General features: G+C 45.7%; 1 protein-coding gene across 8 annotated transcripts in view; it reads left to right on the forward strand.

Annotated features, from left to right (window-relative positions):
* The window catches only part of eml6 (EMAP like 6), an 844,856-nt gene that overhangs the window by 589,451 nt on the left and 233,474 nt on the right, over window positions 1-21,931 (forward strand). For all 8 annotated transcript variants that reach the window (XM_085981352.1, XM_085981349.1, XM_085981353.1 and 5 more), the window contains 2 exons: window positions 2,748-2,924; window positions 11,354-11,555. In XM_085981352.1, the coding sequence (XP_085837478.1) occupies window positions 2,748-2,924; window positions 11,354-11,555 (379 nt within the window). The remainder of the gene's footprint in view (window positions 1-2,747; window positions 2,925-11,353; window positions 11,556-21,931) is intronic.

The following is a 21,931-nucleotide window of genomic DNA, read 5'->3' on the forward strand; positions in this document are numbered from 1 at the left end:
GATATAATATCTCAAAGTTTGCAGACGACACAAGGCTGGGTGGGCGTGTGTGCTGTGAGGAGGATGCAGAGAAATTCCAGTATGATTTGGACAGGTTGGGTGATTGGGCAGAAACATGGCCGATGCAGTATAATGTGGATAAATGCGAGGTTATCCACTTTGGTGGCAAAAAAAGGAAGGCAGATTATTATCTGAATGGCAATAGATTGGGAAAAGGGGAACGAGACCTGGGTGTCCTTGTGCATCAGTCGCATGCAGGTGCAGCTGGCGGTTAAGAAGGCAAATGGTATGTTGGCCTTCATAGCGAGAGGATTCGAGTACAGGAGCAAGGATGTCTTGCTGCAGTTGTACAGGGCCTTGGTGAGACCACACCTTGAGTATTGTGTGCAGTTTTGGTCGCCTTATCTGAGGAAGGATGTTCTTGCCATGGAGGGAGTGCAGTGAAGATTCACCAGACTGATACCTGGGATGGCAGGAATGACGTATGAAGAGAGATTGGGTCGATTAGGCTTATATTCGCTAGAGTTTAGAGGAATGAGAGGGGATCTCATTGAAACTTATAAAATTCTAACTGGACTAGATGCAGGAAGGATGTTCCCGATGGCGGGGGAGTCCAGAGCCAGGGGTCACAGTCTAAGAATAAGGGGTAAGCCATTTAGGACTGAGAGGAGGAGGAATTTCTTCACCCAGAGAGTGGTGAACCTGTGGAATTCTCTCCCATAGAAGGCAGTTGAAGCCAATTCATTAAATATATTCAAGAAGGATTTAGACATATTTCTTAAGGCTAAAGGGATCAAGTGATATGGAGAGAAAGCAGGGACAGGGTACTGAATTTGGATGATCAGCCATGATCTCATTAAATGGCGGAACAGGCTCGAGGGGCCGAATGGCCTACTCCTGCTCCTATCTTCTATGTTTCTATGTTCCCCTGTGCTCGCTGACCTACATTGGCTCCCAGTTAAGCAACGCCTGGATTCCAAAATTCTCATCCTTGTTTTCAAATCCCTCCATGGCCTCGTCCCTCCCTATCTATGTAATCTCCTTCAGCCCCACAACCACCACCACCCACCCCGAGATATCTGCGCTCCTCTAATTCCGCCCTCTTGAGCATCCCTGATTATAATCGCTCAACCATTGGTGGCCGTGCCTTCTGTTGCCTAGGCCCTAAGCTTTGGAATTCCCTGGCTGAACCTCTCCGCCTCGCTACCTCTTTCCTCCTTTAAGACGCTCCTTAAAACCTACCTCTTTGACCAAGCTTTTGGTCATCTACCCTAATTTCTCTTTATGTGTCAAATTTTTTGTCTTTTAATACTCCTGTGAAGCACCTTGGGATGTTTTACTACGTTAAAGGCGCTATATAAATACAAGTTGTTGTTGGTGAGGGGACAAGAGAAAGTAAGAAGTGCGTGCTTACACCATCTGTAATTTCTCACTCAGAAAAGATTGAGGGATGAGGGAGAAATGGGATGAGAGAAGGAGGAATAGATATGCAGATACCCTTATCATTGATCGCTTTAGTCCCGCCAGTGGTTACGGCCTCAGCGATGCCCCTCTTATGATGAGCAGCACTATCTCCTCCATGGGGGTTAAAAATGCAGCCGCACTTGTCCTGCTGCTGCCTGCTGTTGCAGTACCTCCTGCTGCAAGAAAGAGGGATTTATGTCCGTGATTATTGTGCAGTATATTTGGGTGATACAGCTGTCATGGTTGAACAGCTGCCAGTGTGTGCAAGCTGTGAGTTGTGGGTGCGAGGCTTGCAACAACGCTAAGTGTGTGAGGTTGCGGTAAAGCATATGAATTGAAGGGTTGAGTTCTGATTGATAGTGACTGTTAGTAGGTGTGTGTTGTGGGTGTAGTGAATTGAACAGTGTATGAGGCTAGTGGTGCAGTTGGTAGGATGTGCTATTTGAAGATGAACTAACCTTGATAACTTGTGTAAGATTGTTAAACTTCTTCCTGCACTGCATCCATGTTCTTGGAGCAACATTCCTGACATTGACCTCTGTTGCTACTTCTTCCCACTGCTTCCTGAGCATCTGTCTGGAGGACCTCCTGTCCCCACGTAGACATAGGACATCTCTCCTTTTTTCCACCTCTTCCACCAAGACCTCCAGGGCAGTGTATGAAAACCTTGGTGCAATCTCTCTCGCATGTTCAGCTATTGCTCAAAGTAAAAGAACACAGATTCAGTTTTCAAATGACTCACACCACTTCTTGCAGCCACAATGCACCTCCCCTTTAAGAGATGCAGGCTGCCTTTACGTAGCGCCAGCCACTCACGATATCGGGCCCCCTACTGATGTGTGCAGCCAATGAACAGCGTGGGTAGCACTGACTGCAGGCAGCAATCATATAAAGCAGCAGGCAGCACGAATTTACCATGCTGCCTGCAACGCAATGAACGGGCACGGGTTAATTGCGTACCGCGATCCCTGCGCCCTTTTTCGGGGATTAACCAATTTTCCCCATTAGTGTCTAGCCACTAACACCTTGCTCACACACACACACACACAAATATTCTAGTACCATATCCATGATCAGCAACTGAATGACTTCTAAATGCTCACAGTAAAGGTTTACTCAGTGAACTATCAATCTCTATTGGGAGCACATACATTCTGCACCAACATTCTCTTTATTATAGCAAAAATGTAGTTATGCTGAGATTAATTATTCTGTCAGAGTGTGGTAAATCTTAACTGAGATTTTAAGAAAGTTCCAATTTATCTGTTTCATTTTTTACGCAGATAGAGAAGATAGACTGGGCTACTTGGACATGTGTTTTAGGACCAACATGTGAAGGAATCTGGCCTACACACAGTGATATCACAGATGTCAATGCGGCCTGTGTAACCAAAGACAGAAAACTCATAGTCACAGGGGATGACTTTGGCTTTATGAAGCTCTTTTCATACCCAGTAAAGGTAACTTGATTGACACAAGTAGTTTGTGTGTGTGTGCCATCAAACATGCTTGCCTAATCAAATTTATGCAGCTGCACAAGCTTTTGATACTTCATTGTCTTAGGTATTTTACAAATGTATCCACTGTCATGTGGTGCATTGTGTATCCACTGTCATGTAGTGTGGAAATTAGATTTTAAGTTATTTTAAGCACAACTGCAGTGATTTAGAAGGACAAAGTTGGTTCTGAAGCCTACAGAATACAGTGTATTAAAATACTGGAGATGAAAGACTATGGGGGAAAAATTCAGTTTGTGCCTTAAGAGGGCGCCAATTGGGGCGCAAAGCAACTAGAGGCCGGGCGCGGCGATGTTTGTGCCGCTCACGAAATTAACTAGACATTTTGCGACGGCGCTAAACACTACCGCCACGGTCTCCTGCGCTGGCAGATTATGACGTCAGTCGAGTGCACAACGCCCTGTTAGTTCCCCGGACCGGATATTGAGTGGCGCCCCCTGCCTTACTGCCTGCCGCTAGCAACGACAGGTTGAGGGGAGCGGTATGCTGTCAGAAAGGGACTAGGGGAGCGCTATCTAAAGGCGACCGCTTCCTGCCTTTTTTTGTCGGTGACATTTTTGCACCACGCATTCTGAGAGAGAGAGAGAGAGAGACTTCTGGAGAGATTCAACGCTGTGTGAAGGAGTTTTGAGTACTGAACAGCACTTTGCAGGTTTATTTAGATTTGCCCTTCCTTGCTTTGCCAGCACTCTGAGGTAGCGCCTCGCTCCTCGGCCTTTGCGCCTTAAGACAGGTGTGAAGCGCCTGATTTAGCGCTCCAATCACCTCCAGGGGCGATAAAAGCCAAGTTTGCTGTCGGAGGCGATAATTAGCGCCAGGCGCTAAACTTTGCGCACTGCCAATAATGGCGCCCCAAATGGGGCGATACCGAATTTTTCCCCCTATATTCATAGTCTTAGAATTAGAGTTTAATGTGGCTGAGGATCTTAAAAATAATGAACAATTATTTGGCATAGGAAATGAAAAGCCTAAATTAAGAGTGGCATAAAACATTTGGCATGGAATTACTGGAAAGTTGAATATACTGAAACTCATAGAGATAAAATTCAATTTCACCGTTTGGGCAGAAATCTGGAAGAATGACTCGCCTGCCCTTTGTACAACCTGGACAATTTTAATTCCAGGAAAGAAGCAGCGCTCGCAGGGAGTGCTGGTCAGGAAATTACAGGCTCACAGACCTTGATTTTCCATCTATTTAAATTATGGGTAGAAAATCAATTTGTGAGCCTGCAATTTCCAGACCACTACACCCAGAGGGCATCGCTTCTCACTCGGGGTGCCCACCTCTGGTATTCAGCAGTTTTATTTTAATTCTAGCTATTTTTAAAAGCTACATGAGCTAAAGACATAAATCTCCTATCTGAGTCAAGGAAGATAGGACAGAAACATTCACAATGTCTTCGGAGTAGGATCCATGAACCCTGGACCATGCAGAGTGGAGGTTTGTATGGGATCCATTCACTCAGCCTCAGTCTTATACTAAGCAGCATTTGGGCTGCAAAAAGATGGTGTAGGTTCAGTAGCAGCTTGTGCAGACTGAAATCCGTAGTGAAAGTAGAAATCCGATGAAAAGCTGCACCCCAAATATGAAACTATCCTTTCTCCTTCAGATGCTGATAACCTTTTGTGCATTTGCAGCATTTTGTGTTTTAATTTTGGAATTCTAGCTTTGGCATTTCTTCTTCTTGGCTCTCAGTAGTGAAGGCATGATGGCCAGTCAGAGATGAAAAGAGGGAGGGAGGGGTAATTTAAGACAGAAACTTACAGGGAGGGGTAATTTAAGACAGAAACTTACATTCAAAAATGAATGAGATATAATAGCGGCCTCAAAATTAATTTGCACCTGGAACACTTCCATTCCAGTGTTTTTAAAAAAAGTTGAAAGAGCACTGTATTCATAAACATTGGAACATCCAGAATCAGAGACAGAAATGTTGGCACACATTAAGAGGAAAATTAGCATAACTCAGGAATGGTTCCTTATACAATTTGGCCTCACTCCCAATATTCTTTATTCATGCTTACATCAGAAGGCAGTTTCCACAGACAATTCCTTGCCTCCTATGACCTGATACCAAGTGAATGAGTTAGTGAGCCGCAGGATTAACAGTTACCCTTTTATTAAGTTATTGCACATGGGTTTCCTGCCTTGCAGACCTGTCCTCTTCAATAAACAGAAAAACACCACACTGTTAGACCATATCATTCAGCCTAAACTACCGGTCAAATCTACACAAAAAAGAAATTCACACAAAAGCAAAAATTAATGCCGCAGAACAATACTAAACTTATACACACTGATTTCTTGACTTTGAAATAACAGAGATGACTAGAATCTGTTTCCCTTTTCTGAATCTTTAAACCGAGTCATTTGATCTCTTACGTGGCTACACGCCTCTACCCTATGTTCTGCCTCACTGCTGTGAAGTATAAACGAGGCTAAATTAAACAATTAAACATCCCAGGGCTGCTGGCGAAATATACCCTTCACAACAACAACTTGTATAGCAACTTTAATGTAGTGAACCATTCCAAGGCGCTTCACAGGAGTGATTATCAAACAAAATTTCACACCGAGCCACATCAGGAGATATTAGGACAGGTGACCAAAAGCTTGGTCAAAGAGGTGGGTGTAGATTTTAAGGAGCATCTTAAAGGAGGAGAGAGAGGGAATTCCAGAGTTTAGGGCCTTGGCAGCTGAAGGCTTGGCCGCCAATGTGGAGTGAAGAAAATCGGAAATACGCAAGAGGCCAGAATTGGAGGAGTTCACTTTCTTTGAGGTGGAAGCCAGCATCTTTGAAGAAACCCCAGTTCTTTCTCAGCAGGCTGATAATTGTAATATCAATTATTTCCATCACCTGAATAGATAGGAATGTGGATAACAGCACCAATGTTGCCTGGAACAATGTTTACTAGGTCAGACCAGAAACTGAAGCATCTTGATCATTTTCATCTCCCGGGACACCCCTTAATGATTATGGCAATTCATAGACAATGAGCTCTGTTTCTTTTCACAGTGACAGATTTGCCCCATTTAAGATTATCACCAAAAGAACAAAGGGAAAAGTTAGGAGAATTTTTTTTACACAGAGGAAATGCACTGCTGGAAACAGTGATGGAAGCAGAATCCATAATAGCTTTAAAAAGTGAACTCGATAAGTATTTGAAAGAAAAACGGTTATGGGGAAAGGGCAAAGCAATGGGACTAAGTGGCTAGCTATTTCAGAGAGTCAGCATGGGTGCAAAAGCTGAATGCCCTCCTTCGAAACTGTAAAATTTTACCATTCTATACTCTGGCGGGGGCCTATTTAATATTCAAAAGTCACGGCTCGATTACATAATTGTCACAGCGATGTAATATTAACTTAAAGTCGAGGGAGTCCCATACTGTGTGCAAACCAGCAGGAGAACCACGCCGGGAGGCCCTGACTGAAAGAAGAAAGACTTGCATTTATATAGCGCCTTTCACAACCACCGGATGTCTCAAAGCACTTTACATCAATGAAGTACTTTTGAAGTGTAGTCACTGTTGTAATGTAGGAAACGCGGTAGCCAGTTTGCGCACAGCAAGCTCCCACAAACAGCAATGTTATAATGGCCAGATAATCTGTTTTTGTTATGTTGATTGAGCGATAGGTATTGGCCAGGACACCGCGGATAACTCCCCTGCTCTTCTTCGAAATAGTGCCATGGGATCTTTTATGTCCACCTGAGAGAGCAGACAGGGCCTCGGTTTAACGCCTCATCCGAAAGATGGCACCTCCGATGGTGCAGCACTCCCTCAGCACTGCACTGGAGTGTCAGCCTAGATTTGTGTGCTCAAGTCCCTGGCGTGGGACTTGAATCTACAACCTTCTGACTCAGAGGCGAGTGTGCTACTCACTGAGCCACAGCTGACTGGCCAGAAGAGGCCATGGAAAGTCTTTAAAAATTACTTCTGTTAGAACTCCTTGTGGGCCAGGAGCAGCAAGTGTGCTCCTTCAGGCCCAGCAAGGAGTCCTTAGGCCTCTCCATCACTAGCCTCCCCCGATCTTGCTGGAACCCCTCGTCCCAGATCTTGCTAGAACCCCCAGCCTCAGACTCCCCCAATCTCCCTAGAAACCCCAGCCCCGGCCTCTCTTCGATCTCGCTGCAATTCCCAGCCCCAGCATTTCTAGATCACACTGGACCCGCCCCCCCACCAATCTCCAAGCACCCTGGAACACCCCCCACCCCCCTGATTGGACCCCTCCTCTCACTGACTGCGAGGGACAGTTCCCATTCCCATGGGTCCCCAGCTTTAGTCTCTGAGACCTTTTATTCAAATAAGGCCCTGCCATTAAGATCGGCAAGGCCTTCACATCCCCAGACTCTCTGGGTGCACTGCCCGATTTGGGGCTCAGCGCACCATTCCCACCCATCTTTTTAAAATCGGAGCCATAATTTCAGACCATAGCCTCTGTCACCTGCAAAAGGCAGAATTGCATAATATTAATAAGTCACAGACACTGGTATCTGTTTGTTAATCTTTTTCCCTCAGTCAGTTCTCCATCAGTTTAAATTTAGATAAATAAATCTGGAATAATTTCTAGTATCAGTAATGGTAACCATGAAACTATCGGATTGTCGTAAAAACCCATCTGGTTCACTAATGTCCTTCAGGGAAGGAAATCTGCCATCTTTACCTGGCCTATATGTGACTCCAGACCCACAGCAATGTGGTTGACTCTTAACTGCCCTCTGAAATGGCCTAGCAAGTCACTCAGTTGTAACTAACCGCTACGAAACATAATAAGAATGAAACCGGACGGACCACCCCCGGCATCGACCTCGGCACCAGCTATGGACATGGCAATGGCACACCCAGCGCAGTCGACCCTGCAAAGTCCTCCTCACCAACATCTGGGGACTTGTGCCAAAATTGGGAGAGCTGTCCCACAGACTAGTCAAGCAACAGCCTGACATAGTCATACTCACAGAATCATACCTTTCAGCCAATGTCCCAAACTCCTCCATCACCATCCCTGGGTATGTCCTGTCCAACCGGCGGGACAGACCCACCCGGGGTGGTGGCACAGTGGTATACAGTCGGGAAGGAGTGGCCCTGGGAGTCCTCAACATTGACTCCGGACCCCATGAAGTCTCATGGCTTCAGGTCAAGCATGGGCAAGGAAACCTCCTGCTGATTACCACCTACCGCCCTCCCTCAGCTGATGAATCAGTACTCCTCCATGTTGAACACCACTTGGAAGAAGCACTGAGAGTAGCAAGAGCACAAAATGTACTCTGGGTGGGGGACCACAATGTCAATCACCAATAGTGGCTCGGTAGCACCACTACTGACCGAGCTGGCCAAGTCCTGAAGGACATAACTGCTAGTCTGGGCCTGCGACAGGTGGTGAGAGAACCAACACGAGGGAAAAACCTACTTGACCTCGTCCTCACCAATCTACCTGTCGCAGATGCATCTGTCCATGACAGTATTGGTAGCAGTGACCACCGCATAGTCATTGTGGAGACGAAGTCCCGTCTTCACACTGAGGACACCCTCCATCGTGTTGTGTGGCACTACCACCGTGTTAAATGGGATAGATTCAGAACAGATCTAACAGCTCAAAACTGGGCATCCATGAGGCGCTGTGGGCCATCAGCAGCAGCAGAATTGTATTCCACCAGTATCTGTAACCTCATGGCCCAGCATATCCCTCATTCTACCATTACCACCAAGCCAGGGACCAACCCTGGTTCAATAAGGAGTGTAGAAGAGCATGCCAGGAGCAGCACCCGGCATACCTAAGAATGAGTTGCCAACCTGGGGAAGCTGCAACACAGGACTCCATCCATGCTAAAAAACGGAAGCAGCATGCTATAGACAGGGCTAAATGATCCCACAATCAACGGATCAGATCAAAGCTCTGCAGCCCTGCCACATCCAGTCGTGAATGGTGGTTGACCATTAAACAACTAACGGGAGGAGGAGGCGCCATGAATATCCCCATCCTCAATGATGGTGGAGCCCAACACGTGAGTGCAAAAGACAAGGCTGAAGCGTTTGCAACCAACTTCAGCCAGAAGTGCCAAGTGGATGATCCATATCGGCCTACTCCCAAGGTCACCATCACAGAAGCCAGCCTTCAGCCAATTCGAATCACTCCACATGATATCAAGAAACGGCTGAGCACACTGGATACAGCAAAGGCTATGGGCCCCGACAACATCCCAGCTATCGTGCTGAAGACTTGTGCTTCAGAACTAGCAATGCCTCTAGCCAAGCTATTCCAGTACAGCTACAACACTGGCACCTATCCGACAATGTGGAAAACTGCTCAGGTATGTCCTGTCCACAAAAAGCAGGACAAATCCAACCCAGCCAATTACTGCCACTTCAGTCTACTCTCAATCATCAGCAAAGTGATGGAAGGTGTCATCGACAGTGCTATTAAGCGGCACTTACTCACCAATAACCTGCTCACTGATGCCCAGTTTGGGTTCCGCCAAGACCACTCGGCTCCCGACCTCATTACAGCCTTGGTCCAAACATGGACAAAGGAGCTGAATTTCAGAGGTGAAGTGAGAGTGACTGCCCTTGGTATCAAAGCAGCATTTGACCGAGTTTGGCATCAAGGAGCCCCAGTAAAACAGAAGTCAATGGGAAACAGGGGGAAAATGCTCCACTGGCTGGAGTCATACCTAGCACAAAGGAAGATGGTTGTGGTGGTTGAAGGTCAATCATCACAGCCCCAGGACATCACTGCAGGAGTTTCTCAGGGCAGTGTCCTAGGCCCAGCCATCTTCAGCTGCTTCATCAGTGACCTTCCCTCCAACATAAGGTCAGAAGTGGGGATGTTCGCTGATGACTGCAAGTGTTCAGCGCCATTCACAACTCTTCAGATAATGAAGCAATCCATGCCCGCATGCAACAAGACCTGAACAACGTTCAGGCTTGGGCTGATAAGGGGCAGGTAACATTCGCGCCACAAAAGTGCCAGGCAATGACTATCTCCAACAAGCGAGAGTCTAACCACCTCCCCTTGACATTCAACGGCATTACCATTGCCGAATCCCCCACCATCAACATCCTGGGTGTCACAAGTAAGGAGTGTGATGAAATACTCTCCACTTGCCTGGATGAATGCAGCTCCAACAACACTCAAGAAGCTCAACACCATCCAAGACAAAGCAGCCCGCTTGATTGGCACCCCATCCACCACCTTAAACATTCACTCCCTCCACCACCAGCATACCGTGGCTACAGTGTGTACCATCTACAAGATGCACTGCAGCAACTCGCCAAGGCTTCTTCGGCAGCACCTCCCAAACCCACGACCTCATCCACCTAGAAGGACAAGGGCAGCAGGTGCATGGGAACACCACCACCTCTAAGTTCCCCTCCAAGTCACACACCATCCTGACTTAGAAGTATATCGCCGATCCTTCATTGTCTCTGGGTCAAAATCCTGGATCTCCCAACCTAACAGCATTGTGGGAGTAGCTTCACTACACGGACTGCAGCGGTTCAAGAAGGCGGCTCACCACCACCTTCTCGAGGGCAACTAGGGATGGGCAATAAATGCTGGCCTTGCCTTGCCAGTGACGCCCACATCCCATAAGCGAATTAAAGAAAAAGTAAAACACTTGGTCCAAATTTGGAAATGGTTGATGAATTGTGGATGTCACCAGAAAATAGGCACACATCTCTGTAATATTAAAGACATTGCATATCATTTTATATATAACTGGAACTCTTAGAATAGCACAGATGTTGGTGCAGAAATTGGACTTTTTAAAATAAACCTTGAATTAGTAGGATAGCAAAATATCCCAAAGTTTCTCATTTACAAAATAGAAAGTATACATATACGATATTGCACACATGAGGTCAACAAAAGTGCATGCTTAATATACTGACCTGTTTGAATATAGCATCTAGGCCATGGCGTCTTATTACTGTCTATCCCAGGGGAAGGAAAAAAGGGATTCTTACTAGTTCCTTCCAGAAGGGTAAACTAGCACCTCACTCTGTGGTACAGAACTTTTTATTTTAACTTCTTACAAGAACTCGTTACATCATTTTGGATTTTGATAGTGAAAAAGGGGATTAGCATTGACAAATAGACCAAATATTTGTCTAAAGGAAATAAACTTCCACGGATTAGCTTCTCTCCCTTTTCTCTATTATGTAATGCAATATAAATTAAGGTTAAGTAATCCAGAAAAAAAGTATCAAAATTATCAGCAAAAAGTAAAATGTCAAAATTAATATCTAGTTTAGATATACTTTCTGTTGTGCTCTAGTATCCGTACTTCTGTATTATAAAGGTTTATTAATACTTGGTATATAAAGCCATGATAACCACAAACCTAACAGAAAATGTGACTGATTTGTTTTCCAGGGCAAATATGCAAAGTTTAAAAAGTATGTGGGCCACAGTGCACATGTGACTAATGTGAGGTGGACACAGGATGACGGCTTTTTGCTGACAGTGGGTGGTGCTGACACCGCTTTGATGATCTGGAGTCAGGAAACTGATGGAAACAGGGACAACAAGCCTGTGGACAGTGAAGAGTCTGATACTGACACTGATGAGGATGGAGGTAGATAGAAAATGTATTAATAGCATGAGCCTTTCCTCATAGAGTACACTGTATTTCAAATCCCTAATTATTTTAATTTTTATAATAAATTTAGATTTTACAGAGTTGTCTTGGAAATCTACCCGGACCCGAGCAATACATTGCTGCTATCGCCAAATTGCACACTCCCTTTTCCAACAAATTGGTATCAGACTTTTTAATCAGGAATAATGCCCAATGAAGTGTGCTAATTTAATTGAACCCTATGCTTCCCTTTCAACTTTCAGGAAGGCCCCTAATTTGGCAGCCAGCACTCTTACCCAAAACAGGCAGGAGGTTGTTTAATTATGCAAATTGGGGTCCTGTGCCTGGTGTAGGACCTCATATTGTAACTTTCAAAGAGGAATGGACAAAGCATGCATGGCACATGCCAGTCCTATTTCTCTATGTATTGAGAGGCGTAACTAGGTCAAATTTTATGTTCCTTCTCGTCATTGACTAAAAAGTTGAATTGGTTTTTAGACCAAATAGCAAGTGAATTTTACTTAAAATGGGTTTCAGGTCCTTAAAGGGACCACTGGAGGCCTCTCCAAAAAGATAAGTGGGGGCTAAATTCGATAAGGCCCGAAAATGGGCACAGGGATCACGATGCGCGACCTATCAGCGCCCGTTGAAATTAATGCAGGCAGCATGCAAAATTCGTGCTCCCTGCTTATTAACATGATTGAACCACTGAGCCCAACACTGAACACACTGCTGGTTGGCTCAGCGTTCAGCAGGGGGCCAATTTCGGGGGAAGTAATCTATATTTAACACTAGCCTAGTGTGAAATACAGTCTGCACTTAAAGGGGAGGTGCTTTCTGAAATAAGCACCTCATTGTAATTGTTGCAAAGGATAGTGGAAGGAAGCTATGGCTCTAAAGAGCAGAAAATGGTTCTCTGATGCAGCACTGGAGGCCTTAGTGCAGGAGGTCGAAAGGAGGAGACAAGTCCTCTAACTGCAGGGGACCAGGAGGCCCGCCAGACTGACTGTAAGAAGGCAGTGGGAGCAGATTGCTGAAGCGGTCAGTGCCACCAGTCTTTCCCCCAGGATCTGGATCGAATGCCGAAAGAAGATTCGTGACCTCACACCAGTGGTCAAGGTCAGAGAATACATCTTCAAATGCCATATCGCATAAACTCCACCACTAGCCTCACATACTGCTCAATGCACCACACCGTCATCACTGCCTTACCAACCATCTCTATCAATCACAACTCATACCTCACAATCAAACCTTCACCTCACCCTCACACACTTACCACTGTTGCAAGCCTCACACCCACATCTCACACCTTGCACACACTGGCAGCTGTTCAACCATGACAGGCACCTCACCCAAACACATTACACCACACTCACTGACACACTTCCCTTTCTCTTGCAGGCCAAGGTGGCGCCTAACCGGCACCAGCAGCAGCTAAAAGGAGGAGGGCAAGGAGGCTGCAGAACCTGATCCAGCTGGAAGAGACAGTGTTAGACATCATTGGAGGGGCCATCGCTGAAGCCGTGGATATCGGTGAGGCTGAAAGCATTGATGATCACGGTATGCTCATACCTAATCCTCCTCCTCACATCGCAGTTCCCCGTCATCCCACGATCTCTTCTCACTTACAAGCTGCTGATGGTGTAAGCATGCACATCTTCCTTTCCCCCTGCCCCTCACCACAACCCTACCCTTATGCCTTTCTCCTTTCAGATACCCAAGAACTCCAACCAGCCCAGCCGGTGCAGGAAGAACAGGAGGAGAATGATGGAGAAGAAGAGGCACCGTCACTCGATCTGACACTCGCATGCACCAGCTCAGAAAATGGCACTGCGCGTACTTCAGAGGGTAGTATAGTGGCGGGATCTGCACGTGGTGAGTCACCGGGCACCAGGGCAGGGGGAAAGGGTAGCGCAGGTGCCAGCTCCCCAGAGGGCGAGGTCGCACATAAGTTCTGCTGCAGAGGACTCAGATGAGGACTTTGATAGGGTGGCCTTCAGATGAAGGGTGATGGGCATACACATATAAATGCTTGGTGCATTTGCAGGCCTGCCAGAGAGCCTCTTGTCATTATCAAGGAGCATGGAGGAGTCCGGATCCAACCTTGCACAGAGCTTTGCGCAGAGCTTAGAGCCCAAGGTTTCCAGGATGGAAGTGATGGGCAACTCCATTAGAGCACTTGTGGACCCAACCATGATGCAGGGTCTGATGTGCGATATCTTAGCTTCCATTGCAGCACAAGTGGAAGCGACCCAATGTCTGAGTGCTGCATTGGAAGCTCAGACATCTGTCATGCAAGCTCAGCTTGCTGCCACGAAAGCTCAGACTGCTCTCATGCAGGCTCAGTTTACTGTCACACAAGTTCAGACTGCTGCCATCATGGCTGGGTTTACCAGTGTGGAAAGGGACTTGCAGGGTCTCACAGCAATCCAGCAATCTGTCCTCCAACAGATTACTGGGATTGATGAGGTGCTGCCCCGAGGGAGTGCCAATGGCTCCGTGGAGGACGCACCTGCTGACCTCTCTCAGGATGACCGCATTTCTACTCCCACCACTGCCACTCCGCCAGTGCCCTTGCTGTGTCTGTCAGCCAGCCAGCCCAGACTGCTAACGTCCATGCCAAGGTGGTGCAGTCTACAGCCGAATCTTCTAGGCCCAGAGTTGCTCGAGGTCGTCCTGCAAGGCCATCTGCAGTCTCGCCTACAGAAAATCAGCAGCCTTCCACCAGCCATGCTGCAGCCATTGGGATAGCACTGCGTAGGAGCACTAGGATAGGCAGAGGCATGTGAAAGACAGGCACTAAGGGAATGCACAAGGATGTTTAGTTGACTTTGTTATGTAGTTTTGGAATTAATCATTTATAAATTATGTTGGGAATATTTCTTTTGTGGTGGCTTTTATTTCAGCATTGTGGCCAAGGGGACGCTGTGATGTTCCGTGACAGAGGAATGGTAAGGTGGGTTAAGTGTTGAGCAACAGGGATCTGAACTTTCATTCAGGGGAAGCGGCGTCTGATGATACGCTCACGAACTGCCCGTCTAGAACGTGGATTTGCAGGCTGCTTCTACCTCCTCTTCCTCCTCCTCCTACTCATCCTCATCGTCCCCCTCATCCTCCTGAGGTGGTCATGTAACCCGTGGTGGCTGGGGCTGCGCTCTCATAACGGCCAAGTTGTGGAGGATGCAGTAGACCACCACGAATTGGGACATCTGCTCCGGCGAGTATTGGATGGCTCCTCCTGAGCGATCAAGGCAGCAGAACCATTACTTGAGCACCCCGATGGTCTGCTCGATGATGTTCCTCGTGGCAGCATGGCTGTCATTATATGAGTGCTGGCCATGAGTGGTGGGGTTGCAGAGGTGAGTCATCAGCCAGGTGTAGAGCAGCTGGCCCTTGTCGCCTTGCAGCCACCCTCAGGTGGCTGGAAGATTGCTGACACAGCAGACTGGCGCAGGATAAAGGCATCATGACCCCTGCCAGGATACCAGGCATTCATTATCATAATGTGCTGGGCGTGGTTGCACACCAACTGCACATAAAGTGAGTGGCACCCTTTACGGTTACAGACATCTCACCATTGATATGCGGCACCTGCAAAGCCACGTGTGTGCAGTTGATGGCGACCTGCACCATAAAGATGCCCAATATCCTGGCAAAGCAACGTGCGTGCTCCTGCTTCTCTGTTTAGACAGAAGACAATGAAGAAAGAAAGACTTACATTTATATAGCACCTTTCACAACCACCAGACGTCTCAAAGCGCTTTACAGCTAATGAAGTATTTTTGAAGTGTTGTCACTGTTGCAATGTGGGAAACACGGCAATTTGCGCACAGCAAGGTCCCACAAACAGCAATGTGATAATGACCAGATAATCTGTTTTTGTTATGTTGGTTGAGGGATAAATATTGGCCAGACGCCCCCTCTCCTAGAGTACAGAGCCTCTGTGACCTCCCAGATGCAGCGATGGATGGCAAACTGCAAGATGTTTGCTATGTTGTCTGTTCTATTCTGGAAGGATCCGCTGATGAAAAATTTCAGGGCCACGGTCACCTTGAGGGCCACTGGCAGAGCCGTCATCGCCCTGCTCTGAGGCTGCAGGTCTGGTTCCATGAGGTGCAGAGTTCCTTGGTGACGTGGAGCCAATGGACAATCTTCTGGCTTGGGTGCAGTAGTGGAAGTGCTCCCTGAAGACCCTAGGTGCCCCATGACTGGCAGCAGGCGGTGTAATCAGAGGCCTTCCCGTAGCAGCCAACATCCAGCAGCTCTACTTGCACACTTGAGCAACTTTTTAAATGTCTTCCAGTAACCCAGTATTCATACAAACTCTGCAAGAGCCAGTACAAGAGAAATAATTAATTTACCTGTAAATTGGATGTTTCCCTTTAAATAGTGCTGGTGGGTGTTCAGGAGAGGGCATTGAATAGAGCAGTGACATCGAAAATGGCTATCTACTCTGCATACTGCTGAGGCACGCATGTCCCGCCTGCACTATCGCCCTCACCAAGATGGCGAACAGTGCGGGCCAGCCGAAAACGGACGCCATTTAAAAAAAAACGACCTTAACTACCGGCGCTATGGTGCCGAATTTCGTGGCCAAGTTTTGTTTGTTTTGAAAAGATTTTTGAGAGACTAGGAGGTGTTGGAGTGCACACCCCATCCCCAGCCTCCCTGTCCCCTTCTCATCTGTGGTCTGCACAGTGTAGTCTTAAACGGAGTGCACCTAAACAGTATTAAAGTTGGGAATTTGGAGAGAGTGGAAGTTTCTGGTAAGTACTAGGTGTAAAAACTGAAATTTAGTTGAACATTTTGAATTTAACTGAGAAATTTAAAAAATGTAAAATAAACTGTAGTTAACAGAAACTGCTTGTCATTGGCAGTTAACTGTCAATCGGCTATAAGCGTTTGCCTGAATAGGTGCTAATTACTGTGAGCAGGAAGCTGAGTCAGGAATTGTAATGGGCGTGGCTCAAAGTTGTATAAAAGTAAACAGTATCTGTTGACTCACAGAGTGGCCTTAAATGGAGTGCATCTAAACCGTATTAAATTTGGGAATTTGGTGAGAGTGGGAATTCGGAGCAAGGGGGAAAGGAATTGCTGCTTTTTGCCTCCAGAGTGGTTTGTGTTACAGGTAAATATTTAATTTAATCTACCTATAACTTAAACTAGATCTAGTAATTAGTTAAAAAAACTAAACTAAGCTAAGTTAATTAAAGACATAAAGTTTAATTAATTAAATAAATAAAACAAGGTTATATAGGGATGGCAGTGCGGGTGGTGCACCGCAACTGCAGCATGTGGGAGTTTGTGGAGACCAGTGAGATCCCGAGCAACTACATCTGCAGTAAGTGTCTGCAACTCAAGGAACTTCGGCTCAGAGATGTTGAGCTGGAGTCCGAGCTGCAGACATTGCGATGCATCAGAGAGGCGGAAGTTACTGGACACTTTGTTCCATGATGCAGTCACACCCCTTAGGTTAAGTAGTACTTCAGAGTTAGTCAGTGGGGACCGAGGAAGTAGTGATGGCGGAGCCTCAGCCCTTGAGCTTGTCCAACAGGTACGAGGTACGAGCTACTTGCTATGCGTATGAATGAGAAAAGGGACTGCAGGGAGGATGGGCAAACTGACCACAGCACCATGGTACAGGGGGCAATCCAAGTGGTGGGAGAGAAAAAGAATGTGGTAGGGGACAGTATAGTCAGGGGGATAGATACTGTTCTCTGCACCCGCGAAAGAGAGTCCCAAAGACTGAATTGCCTGCCTGGCGCCAGAGTTAAGAATATCTCCTCATGGCTGGAGAAGAACTTGGAGGGGAAGGATCTAGTTGTCATGGTCCACGTAGGAACCAACGACATAGGTAGAACTAAGAATGAGGTTCTGCTGACGGAGTTTGAGGAGCTAGGGTCTAAATTAATAAGCAGAACCTCAAGGGTAATAATGTCTGGATTACTACCTGAGCCACGCAAATTGGCATAGGGTCAAGCAGATCAGAGAGTTAAGTGCGTGGCTAAAAGAGTGGTGTGGGAGGAAGGGGTTTCAATTCATGCAGCACTGGCACCAGTACTGGGGAAAGAGGGAGATGTTCCGTTGGGACGGGCTCCACTTAAACCAGGCTGGGACCAGTGTCCTGGCGAATCGAATAACTTGGGCTGTAGATAGAGCTTTAATAAAAAAGTGTGGAGGGGAGGGATCAGGTAAGGGGAAATTTAGAAATCTAAAGAGAAAAGTCAAGGCAATAAAGCAGTGCAGCGATTTGTGTAAAGCTAAGCAGAGTGTGACAGGAAGGTACAGAGAGTTTAACAGTAATAGTGTATCAGCGAATAAGGTCAAAGCAAGGAATAATGGTAAAAAATGTAATATAAGTCTCTTTATCTGAATGCATGAAGCATTTGTAACAAGATAGACGAACTAATGGCACAAATAGAGATAAATAGGTTTGATCTAATAGTCATTACAGAGACGTGGTTGCAAGGTGACCAAGATTGGGAACTAAATATTCCAGGGTACTTGACGTTTCGAAAAGACAGGCAGAATGGAAAAGGAGGGGGGTAGCACTGATAATAAAGGATGACAAAAGGACAGTAGTGAGAAAGGATCTTGGCTCGGAAGATCAGAAAGTAGAATAAGTATGGGTGGAGATAAGGAATAACAAGGGGCAGAAAGCACTGGCGGGAGTAGTTTATAAGCTATACCTCATAGTAGCTGTACTGTTGGACAGAGTATTAATCAAGAAATAATAGGAGTTTGTAACAAAGGTAATGCAATAATCGTGGGGGACTTTAATCTTCATGTAGACTGGACAAATCAAATTGGCGAAGGTAATCTGGAGGACGAGTTCATGGAATGCATTCGAGACAGTTTCCTAGAACAATACGTTGAAGAATCAGCCAGAGAACAGGTTATTTTAGATCTTGTATTGTGTAATGAGACAGGGTAACCTCAGTAAAGGATCCTTTGGGGCAGAGTGATCATAATATGATAGAATTTCAAATTAAGTTTGAGAGCGACATACTTAAATCCAAAACTAGAGTCTTAAACTTAAATAAAGCCAATTAGGAGCGAGTTGCCTAAGGTAGATTATGAAAATACATTAAAAGGAATGACGGTAGATAAGCAGAGGCAAACATTTAAAATGTTTCAAAATTCTCAACGAATATACATTCCATTGAGAAATAAAAATTCCACTGGAAAAGTGATCCTAAAGAAGTTAAGGATAGTATTAGATTAAAAGAAGAATCATAGAAATTTACAGCACAGAAGGAGGCCATTCAGCTCATTGTGTCCGTGCCGGCTGAAAAAGAGCTATCCAGCCTAATCCCACTTTCCAGCTCTTGGCCCATAGCCTTGTAGGTTATAGCACTTCAAGTGCATATCCAAGTACTTTTTAAATGCGTTGAGGGTTTCTGCCTCTACCACCCTTTCAGGCAGTGAGTTCCAGATCCCCACCATCCTCTGGGTGAAATAAGTTCTCCTCAACTCCCCCCTAATCCTCCTACCAATTACTTTAAATCTATGCCCCCTGATTATTGACCTCTCTGCTAATAATAATAGGCTTATAATGTTGCGAAGAATAGAAGTAAGCCTAATAATTGGGAGAGTTTTAGAAACAGGCAAGGGATGACCAAAAAATTGATAAAAAGGGAGAAAATAGAATATGACAGTAAATTAGCAAGAAATATAAAAACAGATTGTAAGAGCTTCTACAAATATGTAAAAAGGAATGATTAGCAAAAGTAAACGTTGCTCTTCTCGCGGCTAAGGCAGGAGAAATTATAATGGGGAATGAAGAAATGGCAGAGATGTTAAACAAATATTTTGTATCTTCTTCACAGTAGAAGACACAAAAAACATACCAAAAGTAGTGGGGAACCGAGGGGCTAATGAGTGTGAGGAATTTAAAGTAATTAATATCAGTAGAGAAGAAGTGCTAGAGAAACTAATGGGACTAAAACCCGACAAATCCCCTTTCCGGATGGCCTACATCCTAGGGTTCTAAGAGGTGGCTGCAGAGATAGTGGATGCATTGTATGGGGTTTTCTCCAGTACTGGTCCCCCATTACACACAGTTCTAGGATGTCAGGATTTATAAGAACGAAATACACACGGCACAGGGTTTTGGCTCAACCTTTGATTCATTCGTTTATTGAACACACACACACAATTACTTCCCCAGTATAAATCCCTACGACTTATATTAGGCTAACAACCTCAAAATACAAACCCCTACGCAAGGGTAATTTCATCGACACAATATGACACAGTTAAACCCGTCCGCGATTTCACTGTTGCATATAAAGTTACCCAGACTCAATCATAAAAACCCTTATTGTGACCTGACTGAAACTTACTCAGACTCGATCACAAAAGCCCCCTCTATGATTTGACTGAAACATACAATCACCACTCCCGATCGACGGTTTCCTGGAGTTGATTGTAGGCCCGAATCTTTCTGCTCGCTGTTCTTCTGTTAGCTTCCCACCACTCTCTTCGAAGTGACTCTTCCTTTAAACCAAAACCAACTTGCAATCTTGAAACACATTTCCTGCCCTTCCTGCGCACACGATGGCCGTATCAGAATGTGTGAATGTCTCTAGCAGAGAACTCTTGGTGACTAATTATCCCTCATATTGCCCATTGATTAGAGATACCTTTCTGACAATGCAACCTTCCCAAGGTGACTGCATATGCTAGTTATTGGTTTCTGTTAGCATTCATATTCAAATGGTTCAAGGCCCGGCCCATTGTCTAGGCCTGCACTGATACTAGTTATTCTGTGGCCATGGTCTTCTTTAACAATATAACCCCTTAAGGTAAATGAATATGCAAATGTTCTTGTTCAGAAGCATTCGTATATTAGATTGTCTGTGATCCAGTCTCTTGATGGTTCATAGTTTCGGCTGCAATGTTTGAATTAACCCTTTTTTGCCCATCTCTTTTTGCGGGCTGTGCAGTTCTGGATTTTTATACTTCATAGTCTAATTTTTACCGTTGAGGGGGAGGAACGGATCCTACAGCATTGGTTGTGATCTTCCAAAATTCCCTAGATTCTAGAACGGTCCCAGTGGATTGAAAGATAGCAAATGTAACACAGCTATTCAAGAAAGGAGGGAGAGAGAATATAGCGAACTACAGGCCAGTTAGCCTGACATCAGTTGTCGGGAAAATGCAGGAATCCATTATTAAGGAAGTGGTAACAGAGCAATTAGAAAATCATCATGTGATTCGGCAGAGTCAGTATGGTTTTATGCAAGGGAAATCACGTTTGACAAATTTATTAGAGTTTTTTGAGGATGTAGCTAGCAGGGTAGATAAAGGGGAACCAGTGGATGAAGTATATTTGAATTTCCAAAAGGCATTCGATAAGGTGCCACATAAAAAGTTGTTACGCAAGATAAGGGCTCATGGGGTTGGAGGTAATAGATTAACTTGGATAGAGGATTGGTTAATGGACAGAAAACAGAGAGTAGGCATAAATTGATGATTTTCAGGTTGGCAGACTATAACTAGTGGGGTGCCGCAAGGATCAGTGCTTGGGCCTCAGCTATATACAATCTATATTAATGACTTAGATGAAGGGACCGAGTGTAATGTATCCAAGTTTGCTGACAATATAAAGCTAGGTGGGAAAGTAAGCTGTGAGGAGGACACAAAGAGCCTGCAAAGGGATATAGATAGGTTAAATGAGTGGGCAAGAAGGTGGCAGATGCAGTATAATGTGGGGAAATGTGAGGTTATTCACTTTGGTAGGAAGAATAGAAAAACAGAATGGGGTAAAAATTCTTATTTGCCAGCAAAGTTGCCGGTATCACCGGCAACTGCAGTTAACGGCCGCTGGAAATGGCCGCAATGCTAACCGAGTGAAATTGGTCTGTGGGGCATGGAGATAGGTGGCGCAGCGCTCATCTTCCGTGCAATGCTGTCCCGGTGGCGATGCTGGAGGGATCCGGGACAAAGTTCCTGTCCAGGTCCAGTGTTGCAGCTTCCCACAGCCTCTGTGAGCAAAGTTATGGAGCTCGCAGGGAATTGTGGGTAATGAAGAGGTCTGAAAATTAAAGGGGCCATGCACACTGAAGCAATACAAAATAAAATGCAGTGAATCAATATATTTTTCAGCCTCTGCTGCCTTTTAAGAAATATTCAATATTTAAAAGAAGTTCCAAATGTGAATATTCAGCTGTTAAAGCTGAGTTACCTTCCTAGCATCAACAGATGGGAAAACTGCCTCAGCATTAACACAAATGGCTCAGCAAGCCAAGGAAGGGGTGCCAAGGGTCTCACACGCAGCACTCCAGCTTTGTGCAGGGGGTCAACACTGCAAGAGCGGCCCTCTACCCACAGGGGTCAGGAGGCCCTCCAGAAAGAACGATGTGGGA

The sequence above is a fragment of the Somniosus microcephalus genome, chromosome 3 (assembly GCF_052327205.1).
Source record: "Somniosus microcephalus isolate GS21.2 chromosome 3, FLI_Smic_1.0, whole genome shotgun sequence".
Lineage (NCBI taxonomy): Eukaryota > Metazoa > Chordata > Chondrichthyes > Squaliformes > Somniosidae > Somniosus > Somniosus microcephalus.